The sequence below is a fragment of the Panthera leo genome, chromosome F2 (genome assembly GCF_018350215.1).
Source record: "Panthera leo isolate Ple1 chromosome F2, P.leo_Ple1_pat1.1, whole genome shotgun sequence".
Classification (NCBI taxonomy): Eukaryota; Metazoa; Chordata; class Mammalia; order Carnivora; family Felidae; genus Panthera; species Panthera leo.
Window position 1 is genome coordinate 38,309,661 of NC_056695.1, and position 23,793 is coordinate 38,333,453.

At 36.4% G+C, this 23,793-nt stretch overlaps 1 protein-coding gene and 1 long non-coding RNA gene across 5 annotated transcripts; one reads left to right on the forward strand and one right to left on the reverse strand.

Annotated features, from left to right (window-relative positions):
- Positions 1-4,702: 4,702 nt before the first annotated feature.
- On the reverse strand, positions 4,703-6,711 carry LOC122211125. The gene is made up of 2 exons (XR_006198514.1): positions 6,501-6,711; positions 4,703-6,388 (listed from the first exon to the last, which is right to left on the reverse strand). It is a non-coding gene; the product is annotated as an uncharacterized LOC122211125 (long non-coding RNA).
- Positions 6,712-6,921: 210 nt separating this feature from the next.
- On the forward strand, positions 6,922-23,055 carry OTUD6B (OTU deubiquitinase 6B). 4 transcript variants are annotated; one of them, XR_006198178.1, is made up of 8 exons: positions 6,922-7,054; positions 7,675-7,826; positions 10,261-10,341; positions 15,092-15,404; positions 17,244-17,305; positions 19,815-19,921; positions 20,288-20,398; positions 20,715-20,802. XR_006198178.1 is itself a non-coding variant. In XM_042923530.1 (7 exons), the coding sequence occupies exons 1-7, from the start codon at positions 6,973-6,975 to the stop codon at positions 20,797-20,799; spliced, it is 882 nt and encodes a 293-aa protein (XP_042779464.1). In that variant the 5' UTR covers positions 6,922-6,972; the 3' UTR covers positions 20,800-23,055. The 4 variants fall into 4 exon arrangements, 3 of the variants coding, with proteins under 3 accessions (XP_042779464.1, XP_042779465.1, XP_042779466.1); XM_042923530.1 differs by lacking the exon at positions 20,288-20,398 and having other exon boundaries at positions 20,715-23,055; XM_042923531.1 differs by lacking the exons at positions 19,815-19,921; positions 20,288-20,398 and having other exon boundaries at positions 20,715-23,055.
- Positions 23,056-23,793: the final 738 nt, after the last annotated feature.

Genomic DNA, 23,793 nt, shown 5'->3' on the forward strand with positions numbered 1-23,793 from the left:
CTTATGCAGAAGGTAAAGTGATTGACAGTGCCTTGTGATAAGTGACATATACTTATCATGGGACCCCCCCCTCCCCCACCACTGGCAGGGGTCTCAGGTAGCTTGTTGGTTAGGTGATGAATCTCTGATAAATGAAACATAGCAGTTTTGACCTGAATGATAATAAAAGTCAGCATTACAGAATATTTTTCCCAAGTCAAAGAAGCACCCAGTGAAAAACTTTTAGGCATCAAGACGCTTGGTTTTTCTAGAAACAGAAAAAAAGACCAAGATGGCTGAAGTTCTGGGATTGGGAGTAGATGAAATCAGAGATGAAGGAACAAAAACATGTGGGGTCTTCTATGAGGTGGAGTGGTGCCATTTACTGAGATTAAAAAGAAATTCTGGAAATGCAGAAATGTTATTCAAAAAAGAACAAAAACCCAAACAAACAAAAAACCTGGAGTACAAATTTAGAGAAAACCCAACCATTTAGCATGTTAAGTCCAAAGTACTTGTGGGGCAATCCAAGTGAAGTCACCCAGGAGGCTGGCACCTGGGAGAAAGGTCCAGTTGGCACATAGATGTAGTAATTGAAGCCATGGGAGTTGGAAGTTGGGAGAGTGTATAAAGTGAAAAACAGGCCTGGGACAGAGTCCTAAGGGACTCAGCAAATTTCAGTGAGAGAGAAGAAGCAGTTAGAACCAAAGAAGAAAAAGTAGGAGAGGGTGTGTCACAGAAGCCAAGGGAGGAGATAGATAATACTCAATTTAACAAGGATATACATAATAGTATCAGATAGTGGTAACTGTTATGGAGAGAAATCAATCAAGGTAAATAGGGAAATAGGAAAAGTGGGTGGGGAGAGCACATCTTCTTTCCTTTCAAATGGTGGGACAAGGCAGGCTTCATTGACATTTGAATAGAAATGTGGGCAGAAGTGATAGCCAGTAGTGTCTAATATTGCTGAGAAGCAAATCACAAGCTGAAAAGTGGTAATTTTTGACAGCTGGTTTATGTGATGGGAAAATATGCAGCAGTTAAAAATGTTTTTGAAGAATAAATGACTTGGAGAAATGTCTGTATTATAATTGCAAGTGAATAAAAAGCAGAAATTTATATGTAGTATTAACCTAAATTTGAAAAGTAATTTAAAAATAATTTCCAGAAGGAAATATCCTGTTCTGAGGGCATCTATGCATGGTGGGATAATGGGTAACACTTATCTCTATCATGTTCAAAATTTCTGCAGAGATGTTTTTAATTAAAAAAAAAAGTTTTTATTTTGCTGTGAACATGACACATGATGAAGAATAAGGAATTATTCTAAAAAGCTACCATCCAGGCGTGCTTGGGTGGCTTAGTTGGTTGAGCGACTAAGAAACATGTGTGTGTGTGTGTGTGTACACATATATATTTTTATCATTATGGCAGCTTTTAGGACAAGAGGCTCAAAATCACCAACTAATTAAAACCAAGGCTCAATTTCCTTCAGCAGTGCATGTAACTCTTATGAGCTTTGCAGTTGAGTGTGACCCTTGAATATCAATCTCATTTCATAATTGGATGCACGATCTCTCTCAAATATGCAGTTTGGTCAAACAAAAACACACTCAATTTTCCTATACTCTCTTGGCATAGAGATTTATACTAACAATTAGTCTTAATGAGAGTTAATATTTGGGACAGGCAGTCTAGATTTCAACTTGCTCTGTTCCATATTGGGAATATTCTCTTGCTGTCCCAGACAGGACAGCAAAATAACAGCTGCTAGTAAGCCAGACCTGCTGGCTCAGTGCTAACAGAAAGGAAAGAAGCTTGTGGCACCTGGGTGGCTCAGTTGGTTGAGCGTCCACCTTCCACTCAGGTCATAATCTCACAGTGAGTTTGAGCCCCATATCAGGTTTTCTGCTGTCAGCCTGTCAGCACAGAGCCTGCTTCAGATCTTCTGTCCCCTGCTTGCGTTCTGTCAAAAATAAACATCAAAAAGGAAAAAAAAAAAAAAAAGGCGAGGGGTGGGGCGCCTGGGTGGCTCAGTCGGTTGAATGTCTGACTTCAGCTCAGGTCACAATCTTGCGGTTCGTGGGTTGAGCCCTGCGTCGGGCTCTGTGCTGACAGCTCAGGGCCTGGAGCCTGTTTTGGATTCTGTGTCTCCCTCTCTCTGACCCTCCCCTGCTCACACTTTGTCTCACTCTCAAAAATAAAGATTAAAAAAAAAATTTTTTCTAAAGGTGGGGGGAGAAAGGAAAGCAGCAAACCCCTCTGAGTTCTTGATAACCATGCACAAGTTTTTCAGGACCTTTGCAGTAATCCTTAGTTCCTTGGGAGTCATCAGTGTTGCACCTTCTCAAAGCTGCATTCTTTGGCATCATTAGTGTAACTATGGCTTCCCAAATTCCAGTTGGAAAGATACTTAACAAAAACATGTTGAATTACAGTCCAAATTCACTTCTTGCAGATTATGTTTGTGAAATTGCTTACTACAATTTATTAGTAACCCTCAAATCAGAACTTCTGTTGCTTTCATGGGCATGTGTATGTTGCAGAGTAGCAGCAAATCTGTCATCAGACATGTATGGGCCCAAATGAAGTGAGACCAGGTGACACTGTCTTATCTCTGCTCTCATACTGTAAACAAGTGCCCTTTTCATGGTATATATTCTTTGCATTATATATTTTTGCATGGTATATTTTTTTGTTGGTGATTTTGCTGTTTAAAATGGTCCCTAAGTAGTGCTGTGTAGTGGTTGTTCCTAAATGCAAGAAGGCACTGATGTACCTTACTGAGAAAATGTTACGTAATATTTGTTCAGGCCACGTGCTGTTGGTTGAGTTTAATGTTAGTGAATCAACAACAGATTCTAAATATCTTAAAACAAGGTTATGTATTGATCAATTGATGAAAATGTGACCAGAGGTTCACAGGAACCCAATCCTAGATTCCTCCCAGATGCAATGCTACAATATTCACTAATTCAGTGTTTGACTTTATAGAAATAACTGCGAGTAATAAAAATAAACTATATACAGTTACATAGTAGTGAACTAGAAATTAGAATATTTAGGACAATGGGTGTGCCATTTAGAGCTTTCAAATTACAAATTTAAAAGACTGCATACAAAAAATATCGTATTACTCCATTATTACTCATCTCTAAGTATATGGCTGACTGTGGTGCATTGTTTTTGATGTTGAATTCAACTGAAATATAAATCTCAATCTTCTAATCCTCTGTAATACCTACCCACCTTCTTTCCTTTTTCCTATTTCTTATCATCCTTTCCAGGATAATTGCTCATGGCCTCAAATACTCTCTTCCAATCAGAAAACTCAAACCTAAATTTCTAATCTTTACATTTTTTCTGCCTCTGGATTTGTATTCCAAATGCCTGACATATCCACAAATTTCCCTGTTACAAACCATGCCCAATGTTACAAACAAAACTCATTTTTTCCCCTCCATAAGCCATTCTTTTCTGCATATATACCTCATCTGAAGTAATGAACTTTCTTATCATATAAACCAGAAGTTTACCCTCACAACAATCTTTTTTTTGATTTGCATCCAAGTTAGTTAGCATATAGTGCAACAATGATTTCAGGAGTAGATTCCTTAGTGCCCCTTACCCATTTAGCCCATCCTCCCTCCCACACCCCCTCTAGTAACCCTGTTTGTTCTCCATATTTGAGTCTCTTATGTTTTGTCCCCCTCCCTGTTTTTATATTATTTTTGCTTCCCTTCCCTTATGTTCATCTGTTTTGTATCTTAAAGTCCTCAAATGAGTGAAGTCATTTGAGATTTGTCTTTTCTGACACAGTCTTTTCTTAAAAAAAAATTGTTTATTTTTGAGGTGGGGGGAGGGTCAGAGGGAGAGAGTGAGGGAGACACAGAATCTGAAGCAGGCTTCAAGCTCTGAGCTGTCAGCACAGAATTTGATGCAGGGCTTGAACTCATGAACCGTGAGATCATGACTTGAGCCCAAGTCAAAGAGTCGGACACTCAACCGAACCACCCAGGCGCCCCTCAGTGAGAACTATAGATGCTTAATATATTTTATAATCTAATCCTACGTTATTAGCCTGAGATCCATTTCTAACAAGCTCCTAGGCAATGCTGAGGACCGTAATTTTCACAGAGACCACAAAGCAGGAAGTATTATATGGAAGTCTAAGAAAGAGATGACACTTTAGTAAGTTTTTGTATGGGGGGGCAGGTGTGGTGGTAAGACTTAGACCGGAAGGTAACTAAATTTAGAAACTCCAGTTACTAAGTCTACCTTAGGTGCATATTCCGCTCTTCACCTAATGTTCCTTGTTCCTTGCCTTTTATGCATCCATCCCATAACATGTAATGTAGAACATCCTTATTGTAGCATTTCCTGAATTACCAGTGTTTGCTGTAATTTTCTCTTTGCCCAAGTTATTTAAGAACATTCCAAAAATTCCAAGTGTGTGATTTTCCAACATCTAAACTTAGCTTCAAGGCTGTCTTGCAATGTGGTCATTTGTGCAATGTGATCATACATTAAAGTTTTCTCTGTATCCTAATGTTAGATCATTTAGACATGTTTCAGGATAATCTGAAAATACAAATGAAGTAGCAAAGTAATACATACTATACATACATACACACACTCCTATTTAATTACTTTATCTCCTTTCACTTACTTTACTGAGGACTATAAATGTTTAAGTCAAGAGTCCATCAGTTTTTGCCATATGTATGTTAAGAATTACTTTATTAAATACATCAAACACAACAATTTTAAGTCTACATTTAAAATGACTTATGTATACATCAGTAAAACTACCACTCAGATACTGAACATCTTACATATGAATGCCACGTTATTTACCACATAAAGCTTAAATATTACATCCTACAGCTTTACACTTTGTTATAGCTTAAATTCTGATAAGAACGTTGCTCCTACTTCAATTTCTAGGACTTTGTTTCCTTGCTGTTTTTCACACTTCCTCTCCAATCCATAAAGCTGGTATATTCTAATTTACCCATAACCTTATCTCAGTGTCAAATTTACTTATAATGAACTACTACCTGAAGCAGGAACTACTGCTTTTCTCTGGACAAGATGTACACAAAACAAAGTTTTCATCTACCACCTCCCCAACCAGGGATTTAGAAATTTTCTTTTTACACAGTATTCACATTACAGATAAAATTGCTACTTTTTCCCCGTCTATAATTAAAAATAGAGGACACAAAACTGTACCGATTTCCCATTTTGTCAGATTAACACTTGGAATGCCTTTACTGTGTCCTGTCCACACTGACAAAGCCCTTTTATTTTATTTATGTTTAGCTGAAGAACTTGCATATCTTTGTCTACAATGCATACTAAAAATAACAGCTCTTACTTGCTTTCTAAATTAAACATTTACCACACCTTTGCAGTTTAAAATGAGAGAAAGTGAAATTTTACATTGAACTTCCAAATCTATTTTTTGCACTTAGTCTTATAACCCCACATCTAACAAGTTAATCTTAAGGCTGTTTAACTAGCTTTAATGCTTACCCACTTTTTTTTTTTTTACCCTATTTTTTTCATACAATTGCTTCACTACTCTTGAATTGTTTTAACTTATGGTTTTTATGGGTTGCAGTAACATCATTTAACAAATTTTTCAAGGGCAGCATTTGGGTAATATACTTTAACTCCTGAGTATCTGTGAATGTCTTCCAGTTGCCCTCGTATAGAAATAACTTAGCAGGATACAGAATTCTTGGCTCAAAATTATTTTCCCTTAAACCTCTGTAGACATTGCTTGTCTTTTTGGCATTCGGAGCTGCAAAAGAAATTTCGGGTCAGTCTTTTACCCCTTTATGAGTAACCTGCTTTCTCTAAATACTCGTAGAATTTTTTCTTTATCTTCCAGTTTAACGTCACTAGGGTATGTCTAAGTGTTGCTTTCTTTTCGTTAAGTTCTGGTAGCTTATGAGCTTTTTTCTATTTGCCGATCTAGTTAGTCCCTCAAATCTGGAAAATCTTCTACTATTGGTTCCTAAATTTTGTCTCTGCTTCAATTGCTTTGTCATCTATTTCAGGTAGTCTTATTATGCGTAGATTGCATCTCTTGGACAGATTCTCTAGTTGTCTCTTCTATCTTTTCCCTTTTTTTCCCTCATGCTGTTTCTTTTGTTTTTCATTTATTTCTGTAATTCGTTTTTCTGGCCGACAGGGTTTGCATGTTTCCGTTCTCTTTCAATTCTCTTATACTTTTCCAAGTGCTCTGACAGTAGCCTCTTTATCTTCGAGCATAGGTCTGTAAGCTCCTGTACCATATGATGGTCCATCCTTAAAACCTCTTCGGTTTCCACTTCTATATCCATTTCAAGAGGCGGCATTTTCTCAATTGTAAGCGGTTTCTGAACTCAGGTATTAGGACCTTTAAAACAATGAACAAAAGTTAATTCCCTACCGTTTGAATGACTCAGCCCAAAGATTCCCATTGATAATTATTAACAGTTTTACTTCTATGTTTTCTTTTTCTTCCTTACCTTTTGAACAGCACTTCTCAGGAATTTGACCAAAAAAAACGATTAGAGAACGCCGCCCGTCTGAAGACCAAACGAAAGATAACGAACTTCCAAAATGGCTCCCGTACGTCATCACTGCGCGCCTCACGTCAGAGCCGGTAGCCTGACGCGTAGCTTTATTCCTGAAGGAGCTATAGCGCGCTAGCCAGTCACGAAGCAGCAAACTGCAGCGGTCAAGCCACACCCCCACGCGCTGTCGTGCCCCCCCGCCCCACCGCCTCGCCTCCATAGACCAGAGTCACGGGAGTGCGCATGCGTCTATCGCATCTCCTTTCTCTTCGGCCCAATGACTCTGCTTAGATCCGGTACCGCCTCGAAGGCGGGACTGGGTCCCAGCCGCGACCAATGGCACCCCGGGTGAGGGTGAGGGGTGGAAGGTGCCTGTTAGCTCGTGGTGCAGCTACCAGCGCGTGTGCTGGGCTACCTGGTCGTCATGGAGGCAATCTTGGCGGAAGAGCTTGCTGAGGAGGAGCAGCTAGTGAGAAGGCATCGCAAAGAGAAGAAGGAGCTGCAAGGTGACCAGGGGGTGGGAAGTGTCCCGGACCCAGGAAAGGGCGCGTGGCGGGTCGGTTCTGTGGAATCTTGAGAGGCTTCTGATCTGGCTCCTCCTAGACTTTCCCAAAGTAGCTAGTATCCTCTTCCCTCCTAATCCCCTATCCCGGTGGTCCCTAATCCGCCAGATCTTCAGAAGCTTCCTTTTCTTAGATCCGCCACGTCTCCGCTTCCCCATGCCACCGCCTGGGTGCTGGTGTCTGAGAATACCTCCAAGCCGTGATGTTGGGCCCAGACTGTACCGCCCCCTCCCCTGTCTCCCTTTCCCGTTCCTGAACCTGTTACCGACACTGGGATCTAATGGATGCGTCTTAAAATACCTCACCTCAATTTTGAGGACTCAAAAGGGATAGTTAAAAGATTTAAAACTTGAGTCATTTTCTTTTTCCTTTTCCTATCACACTAAACAAACGTACAGTTTTGAGGATTTTCTTTTTGTCTCCATCTGAGCTCTTATCTGTAAATGTCTAATAACGCAATTACTCTTCTATCATTTGTTTCCACCTTTCTCCCCTTATTGTCCCCATTTCTCATTTCCTCTCAATCCTGAATTGGTGACTTCATGATTTTGGTGGCTTTTCAGCCAAAATTCAGGGTATGAAGAATGCGGTTCCCAAGAATGACAAAAAGAGGAGGAAGCAACTCACCGAAGATGTTGCTAAGTTGGAAGCAGAAATGGAACAGAAACATAAAGAAGAACTGGAGCAACTGAAGCTGACTTCTAAGGAAAGTAAAGTATGTAAAGTAATGTTTCCCTTTGCCTACAGCATTTGAAAGCCACTGCCCATCTCTAATATTAAGCTATTGACTATATGACATCGTACAGTTAGAGGGAACGGAAGTCACAATCATGCGTCACCATTCATTAATATTTCTGTGACCAGGTTTACATGGTAATGTATTTTTGTAAGGGAGGTCAGCAAAAAAAGTACGCGTCAACTATTTACTTGCCCCACAGATGAACAGATTGATAAAGTGGACTAGAGGAAGCTTCACCAAATGGAAGTTAGGACTTCTAGTCCCAGAATTGCCATTAAATAGTATTGTAACCTTGGTAAAGTTACTTAAACTTCCTGAGCATAAACTTCTCCACATATAATGTGTTATAAATACTTCTGCTGCTTAAGCACGAGATTCTGTAAGAATCAAATGGGACAGCAAATATGAAATCATTTTTAGATTATAAAGTGCTTTATGAACAAGTTGTAATGAGTGAAAATTTACGTTTCTTGGATAAATTGGAGCATACTGTCATTTTAACTAATACTTATCATTGTGGCTAAAAGGTATTGTGTGCCAAGCACTTCAACGTATTTGCATTATCTCATGTAATTTTTATAGTAACATACTAAGATATTATCCATGAAGTGAATGTAAAGAATCTCATTTTTCAAGAGGGAAATAGACTCAGAGAGATTAAGAACTTCCTTCTGAACAGCTATTAAGTACCAAAGCTAGAATTCAAAATCAGGATGGTCTTACTCCCAAGATGTGAATATTGAATTCTGTTACAACTTTGTATGGTGTGGTAGTTTATTGCATGAGTTTGGATACCAAGGATCACAGCCTCCATAACATTATTCCATTTTCGATAGTTAGAATGTTGTTATGTCTGTGCAAAGTTTTATCTACCGTAATGTGGTTTTATTAAGTTTATTTTTGGTCTGTTCTTGACAGGGAAACACTTGTCTGTACTGATTAACAGTGGTCATTATATTAAACGTAGTCTCATTTTCTTTAGCCCTGTTAGCTAGTCATCAAGATCCTGGCCTTCTGTGCCTTAACATATTTTAATAAAACATTTTTTTAATATTTATTTATTTTTGAGAGACAGTGAGACATAGTGAGAGTGGGGGAGGGGCAGAGAGAGAGGGAGACACAGGATCCGAAGCAGGCTCCAGGCTCTGAGCTATCAGCACAGAGCCAGACGCTGGGCTCGAACCCACAGACCATGAGACCATGACCTGAGCCGAAGTCGGACACTCAACCAACTGAACCACCCAGGCACCTCTGTGTCTTAGCATATTTTATTCCCAAGTAACCTAGTATGATGCCCAGGTGTTTGTGCTGTCACAATCATGGTATTCCAATTATCTTCTCATTTGCAATTTTGAGCTTTCCTAGGTGTCCAAGGACAAAAATGTTTGATTCTTAAGCTACATGTTGTTTGTTAAAATACAAGCTCCCATTTTACTTTGACCTATTGTCTTTTTCATTGACTTAAGCTTGTTTTCTTTCTGAATGCTATATGAATTCTTAGGTCATTGCTTTCCAGATGCTTTTCTGTTTCTTGCCTATTGTCAGCATGGCAATTTGTAGATTTTAGCAGATTCCTCTGAAAAATATAACAATATTCATTTTATTAAAGTTGATGTAACTATTATTTGAAATCTTAATTTGGTTTTGATATTTTGATAATTTGGGCATAGCCTTGAAGAGTGCTGGCTCTATTGTTACTAGAGGTCTCTATATGCATTATGTATGTATCCTACTAAAAACTGGTTTAAGCTATAGTTGCAATAATAAAATGCTAGCTACTAATCCTGATCGTTAAAAGTCTAGCATCTTCTTTAGCAAACACATGATAGCCATTGATAATTAAGATTGGTTGTGCTATCTGAACAATACCTTTTCTGCCTATAGTTATCAGTTTGTAAATGGGAAAGGATAGAGAAAGCTCAATATGTTACTACGGTCAAGAAGCAGGGTTCATCAGGTTCTGGCTAATTAAGATGGAGAATGGCCTTTCCTGCCACATTTGAGCTTGTGAAGGCAGTAGTGAACTGAGCCAGTGCAGGACCTTATGTATCCTATAGGTACTGTCAACACTTAGAGAAGGGAAGGGTGGACTGCTGAATGAGTTGGCACATACAGAAAGTATTTGGGTTAATGGAGTAGGAATTGGAAGCAAGAAGGAAAAGCCTGCAGGGATGAGCATTATCTTTGGAGAGCTGTAAGAAAACCTTTTGGGAATCGGACGAATTCTCCCTTAAAAATAGAGAAAGGAGACACAACCATGTCTTGTAATAACGTATCTAGTAGTATTATTCAAATTTGAGTTGTGGGATTACATGCATTTGTGATTTTTTTTCAATAATTTAATAGTCTAATACTTTGATAAATTAAAAGTATTTTTCATTAATTCTTTAATGCTTTTTGTTTCCTTCAGATAGATTCTGTTGCTGTTAACATTTCAAACTTGGTTCTTGAGAATCAGCCACCTCGGATATCAAAAGCACAAAAGAGACGGGTATGAATGTCATGTCACCAAGTACTTAAGTTAGTGCTGTATGCTTATTACTCTCTTAGGTGTTGTGTAGGAAGGGAGTAGGAAAAAAAATGGTGGAGTTCCTTGTCAAAGGACCTGAGCTAACATTTATTAGGCATTTGCTGTTTGCTAGGTACAATGCTAGGCTTATTATAGATTATATGAAATCTCATTTATTCCTGATTATAATCCTGTGAAGTAGATTCTTAATCTCATTTTAAGAAAATAGGCCTAACCAGTATAAAATAACATGTTCCGTTTCTAGTTCTCATAAGAGAGTGGGCATAGAAGGGGAGTGTGCAAAGAATATTTTTTACAAATACATTATCCCAGACTTAATAATTTAGAATCTACACAGTGTGGGCCCAGATGGTTCTGATGCACAATTTTGGTTAAAAACTATGGTATTAAGTGGTGAAACAAGGATTTGAATCTAGAAATTAAGCAAGATACACAGGTGTACAAAATTCTGAGGTTTATGCAGGTACCTATGTAATGGTTAGCTGCAGTGGGAATTCAGAGAAGGAAAAGTTCATTGTGACAAGTGTTAAATGAGTTAGAATTTTAAGAAAATAGTTATTTAAAGAGGATATTTGAAGTACGATAAATAGCACGCATGTGGGCATGAAATAATTCTGCATCATGGTGAGAGCTATAAGGAAACTGATTTGTTGGAAGTAGTGAGTTCATGAAATCAAAACTATGGGACTGAGATTAGATAAGTAAGGGCTGTTCACTTGGGAAAAGAAAAAGGGGTTTTAAAAACAGTCTGTTTAGTCTCTAATATTGTTTTTACTAACATTTGATGTCTTATAGTATTTAAATACTTATTTTTAAGTATTTTATACTTAAGCGTTTTATAATTTAGTAGTACACAGTTTAATTGGGCATGGTATTTGGTATCAGACGTATGAAGGTTTTAATCCTACTTACTGTTGTGACTTTGGGTAAGATTCTCAACCTTTTTAAACCTCAGTTTCATATGTATAAAATGGGTGAAATAATACCTGCTTTGTAGAGTTATTGTAAGTATTAAGTAATATACTGTTGCCAAAGCCCTAACACAGTGCCTGGAGAACTAGCAGGTCAGCAAATGATAGTATGTTTACTGTGTTCAGTCCTGCGTAGCGTGCCTCTTACAAATTCAACCCAAGACCAGTAGCTTGTTTTTTGTTGTTTGAAAGTTGATTAAGTTGCAAATTGTCAAACATTTTCATGCTTATATAAGATTGTATTCTTGAGTAAATATGATTGTGAATTTCACAGAATCATGAAACTTAGATTTTATGGTATCTTGGAGGTTATCTGTTTTAACTCCCTACTTAAGATACATGTTCTCTTTGTGATAGCCTTATAGTTATCATCTAGCTGCTATAGATCAAAAGCAAAGGGCAGAGTTTTTGCTTGGCAGTAGCATAACAAAATATTTATTGGGATTGCCTCTACTTAGTAATTGATACATCTTGGAGTAGCCTATTTAATTTTGGAAAACATAGGCCCCAACTCCTTCCTGTCTGTATCTAATCTTATTCATCCCCAGCTGGACCCCAGCTGGACCAAAACAAAAAATTAAACTCCCTTTTCTCAAACATTTTGTTACTTTTCTCCTAAAATAATGCATAGCTAAAATGCATACCTTTTCAGCTATACCCTCAAAAAATTTAGTATCTTTTGTAGTCAGCTGCTTAAATACTTGGCAGAGAAAACACCCTAGAAGTAAGTCCCAAAGTTTTTTTTATTGCTTTGTTATATTAATAGTATTAATAAGATTCTGGAACTGAAAACACTTAAAAGTTTATATAAGAAAATGAAACTTGGGTTTCATTTTTTTTTTTTTTTTTTTTTTTTTTTTTTTTTAAGACAAAGGCACCAAGGAATAAAAAGAATGGTGTTTGTCTTTGGGAGAGATACAACTCTCTTTTAGAAAAACATGACAAAAATTTATAAATATTTATTATTGGAGTATTGTAGAACAAATCTCTTATTTTTAATTGAGAAAAAAAAGGGGAGTATTTTATTTAATTCAGCAGACTTGAATGGAAGAAGCTCTTTGGTATGCTGGAAAGAGCCCCAAGTAGAACTCAGGAGAACTGGGTTCCAAAAATAGGAAATTTGAGAGCCAGAATGAGTTCTAGTTCAATTTCTTCATTTTTCAAAATTGTCAATGGCATACTGAAAGTTTGATACCAACCCAGGACTGGTACCCAGCTCTTAAGATTCCTCTTCAGAGTTGATTTTGCTGCATGACTTCATTGACAGGGCTCTAGTTTTACTGACAATATATTTATGAAGTTAAGTGCTGTTTTCATCTTACATACATGCTTTTATTAGGCTTAATTGTTGCCATTCTGTCTCCAGCACTTGGGCTGTAGAAACCACAGTGCCTAGTGCCACTGGGAAACTATTAGTGGCTGGGAAAAGAATCCAGTGAATTTCCCACCTTGTGCCCTGGAAAGGAAACATAGTTACTGTGTAACATTAAAGTGGAGCTTGAGGACAAAAGTGAAATGCTTGGATTAGATTTTAGAAGTTTAAACGGTTTAGTATAAAATTCCACTCTTCCAGTAACTAGTACATAACATCATTAACTCCAGCTCCCATCTGCTCCAACTTTTATTCTGATTTAGGTGCCTGGATAGAAGGAGCGCTCTGTGTTGTCCTTGGTCCCACTCTGCTTCTAAACCAGCTGTATGGCCTTTGGAAATCTTTCTGCGTGCTGTTTCCTCAGAGGAAAATGAGGGGTTTTGGATTAGATGATATCCAAGGTGCTTATCCTCCCTCTCCCCTCTGAAAATGTTTTTTAGACTTTCATAAAGTAACAGTGCCATCTTGTGTTTTAAGATTTTTATGCCGCTGTGATGCACAGTTGTAGGTATGCAGTGAAATAAATTTGTTCATGTTATTTCTGGCATGGTTGGATTTGGGTGGAATAAACTTAAACAGGTGTATATTTCATTAGGAAGATAATACTGCTTTTGATTCAGGTAACTTACAAATCACTTTAGATTCTAGTATGGCACCTACCAGGCAAGTAGTTCAAATGTGTGACAGTAAGTTACATTGAAATTTGCCTTTCCATTAATTTTTCTGCCCTAAGGAGGAATGAGAGCTAGGGACATGACAGTCTTTACCTTTTCTTACTTTTTCTTGATTTTTATTCTCTTAAATTGAAAAGCAGTCATGACCAGCATATAAATGAAACGTATTCATGGTAGAGAATTAGATGCAGAAAAGCATGCATGTGCGCACACACACAAAACAAAACTTATTTTGTAAACAAAAATGAGACTCTTAAATACAGAGAACAAACTGATGGTTGCTAGAGGGGAGGTAGATGAGGAATGGGCATGGGGGGCAAACAAATTATTTTGTAATTGTACCATCCAGAGAAAAGCACTATGAATATTTTGTGTATATTTTTCTAATTTTTAACTATGTATGTGTAGATTTAGTATATATTAGCTATATACATATCTTTTCTGCCCCCAGCCTCAGCTCTTGACATGTTTCTGTGGTACCCTAGCTATATGAACTGTGTTCAGCTATGAAACAGTGCTTTCTGGCTTTGATCCTTGCTAGTCCAACTGTCAGGATTTCTTTCTTTCCCCCCAGCCTTCCCACTCTACTTCTCATCCATCCTTCATGTCATAGATCTCATGCCCCACCCATACCTAATCCTTGCATATGTTGCCATGGGAAGAACTCTTCTGACATTTGAATAAGGAAAGCAAGTTGCAGAATATAATGTGATACCATTTTTGTTAAAGTATTTTTTCTATACTTTGAGTACATCAGTATTTGTTAAAGCGCTTAGGAAACAAATCTAGAAAGATACACACCTGACTTCTACAGCAGGCACTGAAATTGGCATTGGTCATTAGAGGAACTTTTGTCTATCATGATACTTTAATTTTTTATAAGAATGTTTTTATCTGTTGTTTCAGTTAAATGTGTGTGTGTGTGTGTGTGTGTGTGTGTGTGTGTGTGTACACATGCACCGTTTTTTTCTTTAGGCTAGATAAATAGAATTCCCCTACCCTTCTAAAGTCTTTGGCATATTAATACTGCACAGGTGATTTAGCATGCTAATGCCTCAGTAGTGGAGTGATAAGTTAAAAAGCTTGGATTAGCTTGGCATAAATATGATAATGATGTTGCTTTAAGGCCTAGCACAACACAGTATTAAGGCAGTACTTTGAAATCAGTAACTAAAGCTTTTAGAAACGTATTTAAAAAAAATTTTTTTTTAATGTTCATTTTAGAGACAGAGACAGAGTGCAAGTGGGGGAGGGGCAGAGAGAGAGGGAGACACAGAATCCTAAACAGGCTTCAGGCTCTGAGCTGTCAGCACAGAGCCCGATGCGGAGCTTGAACTCATGAACCGTGAGATCATGACCTGAGCCAAAGTCAGATGCTTAACCGACTGAGCCACCCAGGCACCCCTCATGTAGTTTTTAAGTAGACTTTAAAGAAAAATTTGAAGGCTTTTTTTTTTTTTTTTGTCCTGGTATAGAGCTCGGTGCTGGGTACATGCAGATGAGAAAGATAGTTGCCTTTAAAGGAGTTCCCAGTATAGAAAATTCTACAAGTGATGAGATCATCAATATGATAATGCTTGTGGGAGAAGGGACAAAAATGGCAAAAGTCTTGAGGGTCTTACATTTCTATCCCCTTAATAAATGTAAAATAGTCCTCATTATTGTGAATTAACTTTCCTATATTCTCCTCCTAGGACAAAAAAGCTGCATTGGAAAAGGAGCGGGAAGAAAGGATAGCTGAAGCTGAAATTGAGAACTTATCTGGAGCCAGACACTTAGAAAGTGAAAAACTTGCTCAAATATTGGCAGCAAGACAGTTGGAAATTAAACAGATTCCATCTGATGGCCACTGTATGTATAGAGCCATTGAAGATCAACTCAAAGAACAGAAATGCCCTTTGACTGTGGCTGCCTTGAGAAGTCAAACTGCTGAATATATAAAAGGCCATGTGGAAGACTTTCTGCCATTTTTAACAAACCCTAATACGGGAGATATGTATACTCTAGGTAATTTATTTTTCTTTACTATGTCTTGTTGCTGCTGTTAAATAAAGTGATTCCTGGCATTGAGGAGAAGAAAAACCTATTATAGTTCTTATGGAGGAAAAAGTCTCAAAATTTAGGCAGAATTGTTTTTTATATTATAATAGATACTAGTATATTGTTTAAGGCAAAAGTGGAATAGGATTCATTATTATTACTGAGAAAATTATGTTTCTGAGTTCACATGTCACAAAGTAGGCATAGAGGGAGGTATGCTTTGACTAGTCTGTGGAAGTATAGGGTCCAAAGACCATAAGCAGAGAATGATCAGAAAACCAAATCCTTTTATCCTATACTTTGGGAAATTCAATTTTACTTTCAATAAGCCACAATACTTAGGCAAAATTTGACTCTGCAAAACCAAAAACAAATGAGTTAATAACCTGCCTTATTATTCTCTCTAATACCTTTGACAATTAAGATAGAATATTTATGGGTAGGTAAAAAAAAAAAAAAAAAAAAAAAAGAAAGAAAAAAGAAAAACTAGCCAGTAAAGGAGAGAGCAGGTGAAAATCTGAAAGAGTGTTGGGGAGAGTCAGAGATATAATAGAGGAAAGTTCGTCCTTAAGAGAAGATTGCAGGTGTGGCAGTATCCATTGGCAAGTCAAATGACCAGGAGGGGTAGGAGAAGGGATGGTTAAGGTTGACTTTGCTTTAATGGAGTCCCTGACTCTGCTAGTTGCAGGGCAGTGGAAAAGAGTTGGCAACTCAGCATGCTGAATTTAAAAAAAAGACAAAAGACTTAATTTCTTATTCATTTAGTCAATATTTATCGAAAGCCACTATGTGCCAGGGACTCTTCTAGGCACTTCTAGGATCCTGAGCGCTGGGAATATAGCAGTGAATGAGGCAAACACACAGGACATACTTTTCTGTACATGTCCATATTTTTTTTCCTTTCCTCTAAACAGGAAGGGTATTAGTTTCCCATTTTTAATTTTCTGTATAAGGTGTGTATGCTCAAGATGTGCCATTAAACTGCACTTAGGTCCTACTCTCATGACTAGTCCAGGAAGTCCTTTCTTTGGCTAGAACTGATACTGAAGCAAATAAGGTAAATGCTTTAAAAATAACAAATAGAGGCACTGTTTGATGCTACTTCTGGCAAAGGAGTTTCACCTCTTTTCTAGTTTTACCCTGATTCTCTTTTCACATCTTTTTTTTTTTTTTTTTTTTTTTAATGTTTATTTTTGAGAGAGAGAGAGACAGAGCGCGAGCTGGGGAAAGGCAGAGAGAGAGAGGGAGACACAAAATCTGAAGCAGGCTCTGAGCTGTCAGCACTGAGGCTGATGCAAGGCTCAAACTCACAGACCGTGAGCTCATGACCTAAGCCAAAGTTGGATGCTTAACCGACTGAGCCACCCAGGTGCCCCTCTTCTCACATCTCTTGTGGGGTCTTACAGTGGACCCAATTTAAGGCTGCAGTGTTTTAGTTCAGTGTATTTTTTCAGATGCAGGTTTGGATTTTAAAATACATGTCAAAATATTGAGTATGGTGGCAGTTTTGAGGGTTGCTTAGCTAAAGAGAGAAGAATAGGCTTGCTATGTAATTAAGGTCCCTAGGCCTCAGCGTGAGGGAGAGAAACAGAAATGAATTGCTTTCCTCTCAGATGGAGTGGTGGTGGAAAGTTGGAGCGAGTTAAGTTTGGATCTGGGAATTGGATTAAATTCTAGAGAGTGCAGGTAGAGAAAGGAGTAGGTTTACAACTTGAGTAATGATCAGGAATTGTGGGAGCTATAAAAGGGATCTGGTAACATGAGTTACGAAAATTATTAAGTGCTATATTCTCATTTTTTCTACAGAAGAGTTTAGGAAGTACTGTGATGATATCGTCAACACAGCTGCATGGGGAGGTCAGCTTGAGGTAAGTTTGTAATTATTCATAGTATTTGTGGATTGTTAAATTATTTCTAAATCCCATATCAGATGTATTTTTCAGATGGTCCCACTTTCTCTTTGAGTATCCCTTTTTGTTATGTATTTGCCGTTTCTCTACTCATGAAGCATTGAAATGGGGAGTTAACATTCTCAGGCCGTTAAGTATGTATCTTTGGGAAGTAAAGCACTATTTCATTTTAAATAGCCCAGTGATTGATTTGTGGGTTGGTAAGGCTAATGTTACTCTTGGGTGTTTCCATTTGTGATGCTGCTCCTGGCAATATATTTGATTTTCTGGACTTATGAAAGTGACGATTTTATTCAAGTATAGTAAGATTTAGCCTAGTGGCTCAGCTGATGAAAATCACTATTATAAAGAGAAAACCGTATTTTTATGTGAAATTATGGGTCAGATCCTGCCACAGTACATTATAATTGGAATTCCAGTTGATACTGACTTCAGAGCAGTATCTGATGCATCAAAATTCACATGTAGGAAGACAGTATGTTCAGCCACTTGTAGGGAGTTCATCAGGATTTTTTTAAAGCTTTATCTTACTTTAACTTTGTTTTATTAAAACAGAATAAACATCTAATAGTTCCAAGTGGTGATAAGGCAGCCTGGGGTATTCAAAAGTCAGGGGATAGGAGAGAAAGTCCTAGGTTTGGGTCCTGGCTTTCCTTCTACCTTTCAGTTTTGTGACCTGCGGGGCGTCCGCCATGTTTCCCGAGCTCGAGTGTCCTAATTGAATAGGGATAATAAAACCCCTGTGTGTACTTGGTAGGTCATTTGTGGACATTAAATAAGACAAGTAGTGTATGCATAGAACTTTGTAAGCTAACGTGCCAGATGGATGAATCTAGCAGAATTAATATTGTGTAGTGGTAATTAGTCACCTTGAATGGTTTGTGGATCTGAGTATTTCAAGATCTATAGATCTTGAACTAGTTCTATAGATTCAAGAACTATACTTTTTGGAGAAATGACGTGAATGCTTCTTTAACGTCTTTTTCTCAGTAAGTCTATATTTGTACCTCTTCTGAGCCACCAGAGGGAACTGTGTCCATTCGTTTTGTATGCCTCTCCTGGGTCTCTGAAACTCAGGAAATTGTCATAGTAGCTTTGTGACTACATTAGGAGTAAAGGTGCTTGAACTTTCTTGAGGAGCACAAATTAATAGAACTATAGACCTAAGCAAGTCTTTTTAAAGAGAGAAAAAAAACTTTACAACATCTTTTGAAGGACATTTACTCATAAATTTTTGGTCTGTGAATTCATTTGACATAGGAATTGCTGTTTTTACAATGGGGTAAATTTAAATTATTCAAGAGAAATTCTTTATATGATTTTTAAAGACTTCGAAGGGATGTTAAGATTTCCAGAGCTTGCTTCACACTCTCCATTCTGTGCTGGCTTTTAAAAATGTAATTTCAGGTATAAGAAAAAAAATACCTCAAAGGAACATTTTATGAGGTAGAGTGTGGGATTAAGTTTGCTACTGTGCAGTACAGAATTTCCATATATTTGAAATTTCTTAACCTTCTTTTAAAACATCCTAAAAGGACCATGTTCCAGACAAAATGTTCTTATAATTGGGCAAATACATAGATGTGAGGGCACTAAGATTGAGGACTGTTGAATGATTAATTTATGAACTTGGGCTCCAGAGTCAGACTTCTCAGTTCAGTTGCAGGTCACTTTATTTCTTTACGCTTGACTTTGGGCAGGCATCTTGACCACTCGCTTTAGATTCCAGGTCTTTACCTATCCCATAGGATTATTTTCAGGATTGAATGAGTTAATATACATAAAATGCTTAGTGTTCCTGGTCATAGTAGGTCTAAACAGTGTTACTACCAATATTTATTATTAACTATTATTCATCTGCCTTTAAACTCTATTTTTATAATGTATGGTATGAAATTAACATTGTGTATTAATCATGTGGAAAATCCATGAAAGGATAGTACAATTCACATACATAACTTACCTACTCATGCCTTGAATATTATGGAACAGTGGTTTTCAGCACTAGTACATTAGAATCATCTGAAAGCTTTTAAAAGAATAAACCTCCTAATATTTCCTGTTCTTTCTCTCCTTCTCCCAGCCCCTCCCAAATTGTAATTGATTTGATCTGGTGCCTGAGTGATAGTATTTTTAAAAACTGGCAATTTTCAAGCAGTATTCAAAAGTAGAGGGACTAGTATAATGAACCTTTACTTCATTAACTATGGTATTGCTATTTCTAAAAAGCTGTTGTGTAGCCAGGGCTTGAAATTTCTGCGTTTGATTTAATAAGTATTACATTTGTTTTTTTCAACAAATCGTATTAAATGTCTACTATGTGGCAAGCAGGCTCTTGGTGTATAGTGAGGAACAGAGTAGATCTCTGTTGGATGATGGTTGCCCTATTCATGCATACTCAGTAGTTTATGACTTGAGTAAGATTTACCTTTTTATTTTCCTTACTAATACATTTTCTTTCCTATAGCTAAGAGCCTTGTCTCATATTTTACAAACACCAATAGAGATAATACAGGCAGATTCTCCTCCTATTGTAGTTGGTGAAGAATATCAAAAAAACCCATTAATACTTGTGTAAGTACCTGGAAATTTCTACTGTTACATTTTTCATAGTTAAGACAAAAAGAATTATTCAAAGATGTTAGGTTGTATATGTTGATTAATTAGAAAAAATATGTCTTCGGTTGCATTAATTACGCTTATTTTATGTTAAAGGCAATTATAAAATTAGAAAGCATTGTCAGTCAGTATGTGATTTAGATAATTGTTTAAACTTCTAGTGGTTTATTCTTGTGTATGAGTTAAGAATAAAATCATTTCTAAAGATTACAGATTTTAGGATTAGTTTTCATACTGTCTTAGTGTGACATTAATAATGCTAAGTTTCAACAAGAACAAAAGCGGAAATATATTCATGTTGCCTAATTGGTTATTCCTTAGAGAGATTTTCTTCGTATTGTCAAAGTATTTTACATGATTGAGAATTCTTTTCTGAAACACAGCATGGAGAGTTTGCTGTTGGCTTTAGTGTTTATTAGCCAAACTACCAAGGTAATCATTAATGGCTTAGATTTAGGTAAAAATTTAAGGTTATTGAGTACTCAGCATCTCAGTAATTTTCCTTTGCCCCCTAATGATTGTGTTTTCCCTGATTTAAACTCAGCAGACAGAGTTATTGAACCAGATTTTACTGACTGCTGAAGCTTTTCAAATGGGTTTGAACTTTTAAGTAATATGTCAATGAAGTCTTTGAATGATACCCCTGTGGAGTGATTCATTGAGTGTTTGGTTTTATATACATAATAAACATTTATATACAATGAATTACTTTCGTCTAAACTACTCATTTCTCCTTTTCTCATTTCAGATATATGAGACATGCATACGGCTTAGGAGAACATTACAATTCTGTTACACAGTTGGTGAACACAGCTCCTGAAAATTGCAGCTAGTTTACAAAATGTTACACAATTATGTTTTAGTACAGTGTGCCGATCTGAGTCTTCTTACAAGTGCTGGATTGTTCTGACATTACTGAAAAACACAACTACCTTAAATCAGTTTTATGGCAAAGCTACTAACAGATTTTTTTTTAAAGTATGCCAGAGATAAACTTTAACCAGTGTTCCCTCTGTGGTATTTAAAAACACTTGTGAATCGTTGTGGAATACATCATTTACAGACCAAGATAGTACCTATTTGCTGATATTTTTACTAATATAGGGTCTTGAACATTCTGTTATGTGTTGAAATAAATTTGATTTTTCTCCTTATTACTAAAAGCTTTCAGTAACCATTTTAATGTAACTTTCTTGAAGAAATGAAATGACTTGGTCATTGCAAAAATGTGGTAAAGGTGACAGCAAATCTAATTAATGCTTATAAATGCATCTGATTTCAGTAACCCTAGTATTTGATGGAATTAATACTATGAAGCTTTTTGTATAACCCCATCAAAGTGCAGCTAAAAAGCTTGCTTTAATAACTAAAAATTTTAAAATATTTATTCACATGGGAATCAGTTAAGTGTAAGAAATGAGAAATTTAAAGGTAAATAGGTGTTCCTATCAGATCAGACCTCTAAAGAAGTATCATCATGTTTTCTTACAGTTTTTTAGTGTCTTTTATTTTTTTATTCTATTTTTTTTATTTTTTAAGTAATGTCTCCAGCCAACATGGGGACTTGAACACATGACCCCACAATAAATAAAGAGTTGCCTGCTCTATCAAGTGAACCAGCCAGAAGCTCCAGTACCATCATTTCTTGATCATATTCAAAACTGCAAATTTTTATATTCTTCGTTATGTTTTCCTCGTCACCACTTAGCTGCTTTGCTTTCCTTGTGGTCTTTTCCACTCAAATAGTTTGTGGCCTCTCATTTTTTTTTTTTTTTTTTTTTTAACTTGTACACACTGAAGGAGTAGCAATGTAAAAGGGTCCAAGGCCAACTTTACTTCAAATTCTCCTCACTTTCAATTTGTCTTACCAGACCTCTGTTTTTGTTTCATTCTCCAGGATTAGAAGAAAGTTAGTTAGCCTACATTTATTTCAGATATGTGAGAATGTTTATGTTACATGTAGGGATCAAGTTGAAAGCCACTGTTTGGGAGCTAAGACTGAACAGTAAAATCAGTATACAATACTTTCTGATATGAATGATTTATCTGGCTCAGATTTCAGATTATTCTTAACACTATTCTAAGAAGATAGTATCTGTATGTAGAAACATGTCTCGCTGATAATTTGTTATGTAACTAAGTATTAATGAAAATGAAACTTTTGGTTTCATCTGTTTTTCCCAAATTAGGAGTAAATACTAAGATTCAGCATCAAATTTATAATTCAATTTTTGCTCCATGAGCGCAACTAATTTTTGTAAGTAAATATTGGGTTTTATGATATTAAAACCAGTTGTTAGTCTCACATGCCCACCTGATGACAGTGTGGGAAGCTGGTAGGGACTGTGGTCAGCTATAGCAAGTACTGCACGAAGGTGTTCTAGCTCAAATGATGAAAAACTGTTCTGTTTGCCTAACAAAGTATATTCTGAAGGCTGACTGTTTTGTAATCCTTGATCTGAAATTTTTGGGGTCTGAAATTATAAAAGAATTAAATTATAAAATGGTAAATGGCTGACCTTTTTTTATGAAATGATCTGTTACTTTAAAATCAAAAGATAAGCATTAAGAAGTAATAAAAAAGTATCATAAACCTAGTTAGTACAGATGCCATCTATATTTAAAATAACTTCTTGGTAATTATTTTTTCTTAATAAGATGAATGGAACCTTCTTGATTATAGGTTTATTTTTATTATTTTTTATTTTTAAATGGGCAGATATTGTTATGAGTAAGATTTGTGTGGTCAGCTTCTGTTCTTCCATAAAACTTCAAATAAAAATCATTTTAGCTGTAACCAAAAACTGAAGTCTTTAAACAATGGCAGATGTTAATTTAAAAACAGTATATACTAATTTAGTTTGCTGTATGATTATGGTCTAATGGAAGTTTCATAAGCTCTCTTTTCTCTTAATTCAGAAAAGTATATGTCAGAGTTTTGGAATATGTCTTTAGCCAAGAATTTTATCCACTTACATATGTTTACAAACTTATATAAAGCAAAAAAGAATGTATGTAACTATAGTGAGCAATATAGTTTTGCTCATATTATCTGATGTTTGCCAAAAAGAAGAATAAAAGATGTATGAATTAAATCATTTGTTCGTTCAAATTGTTATTCTTAAACAATTTTACAATTTAGAAATAGGGAAAATCCTCTTTGTTTTAGAATTTTATCCTGGCTTTATTTTGTCCTTATATATAATTGAGAATAATACAATCCCAAATTCTTGCTTTAAGGGTTTTGGAATAAATATATAAGCATAGCACTATGTCTCAGACAAAATAGAGGAAGATAAGGAGATAGGCATTTAAGCCATGGCTCTTAGAAATCAGGTTGAAGCTTAAAACCTTTTAGAATAATGAAGGTTATTTAGGGTAAATGAAATTGAAGAATATTCTAAGACTCATGGGTGTTGAAGAAGGAAATTTGCACAAACTAATGCTGGTACAGGATTGTTAATGTATTGTTTTGGTCCAGGTGTCATGAACTAGCTGAAGGAGCAGATCTATTGTGTTTCTGAGAATTTAATTGGTAATTTCATCATATTTTTACTGTTATTGAACAAATGAGTGTGACTTTTCTTCCTTTCCATATGTTTTCACATACCGATTCTTCTTTCCTGTCTTAGATCTTCTTTAAAACCATTTTCCATCTTGCAGAAAAAATATAACTCAAAGGGTTTTTTTTTTTTTTTTTTTTTTTTAAAGCAAGTTGTAGGAATTATCATTTCTTGTTCACCACCCTTCCTACTTGAAGGCCTTTGAGCTGCCATTGGGAGTTGAGAGCTTCACCCAACCTATTTCACCTAAGCTTACTGCCCTGG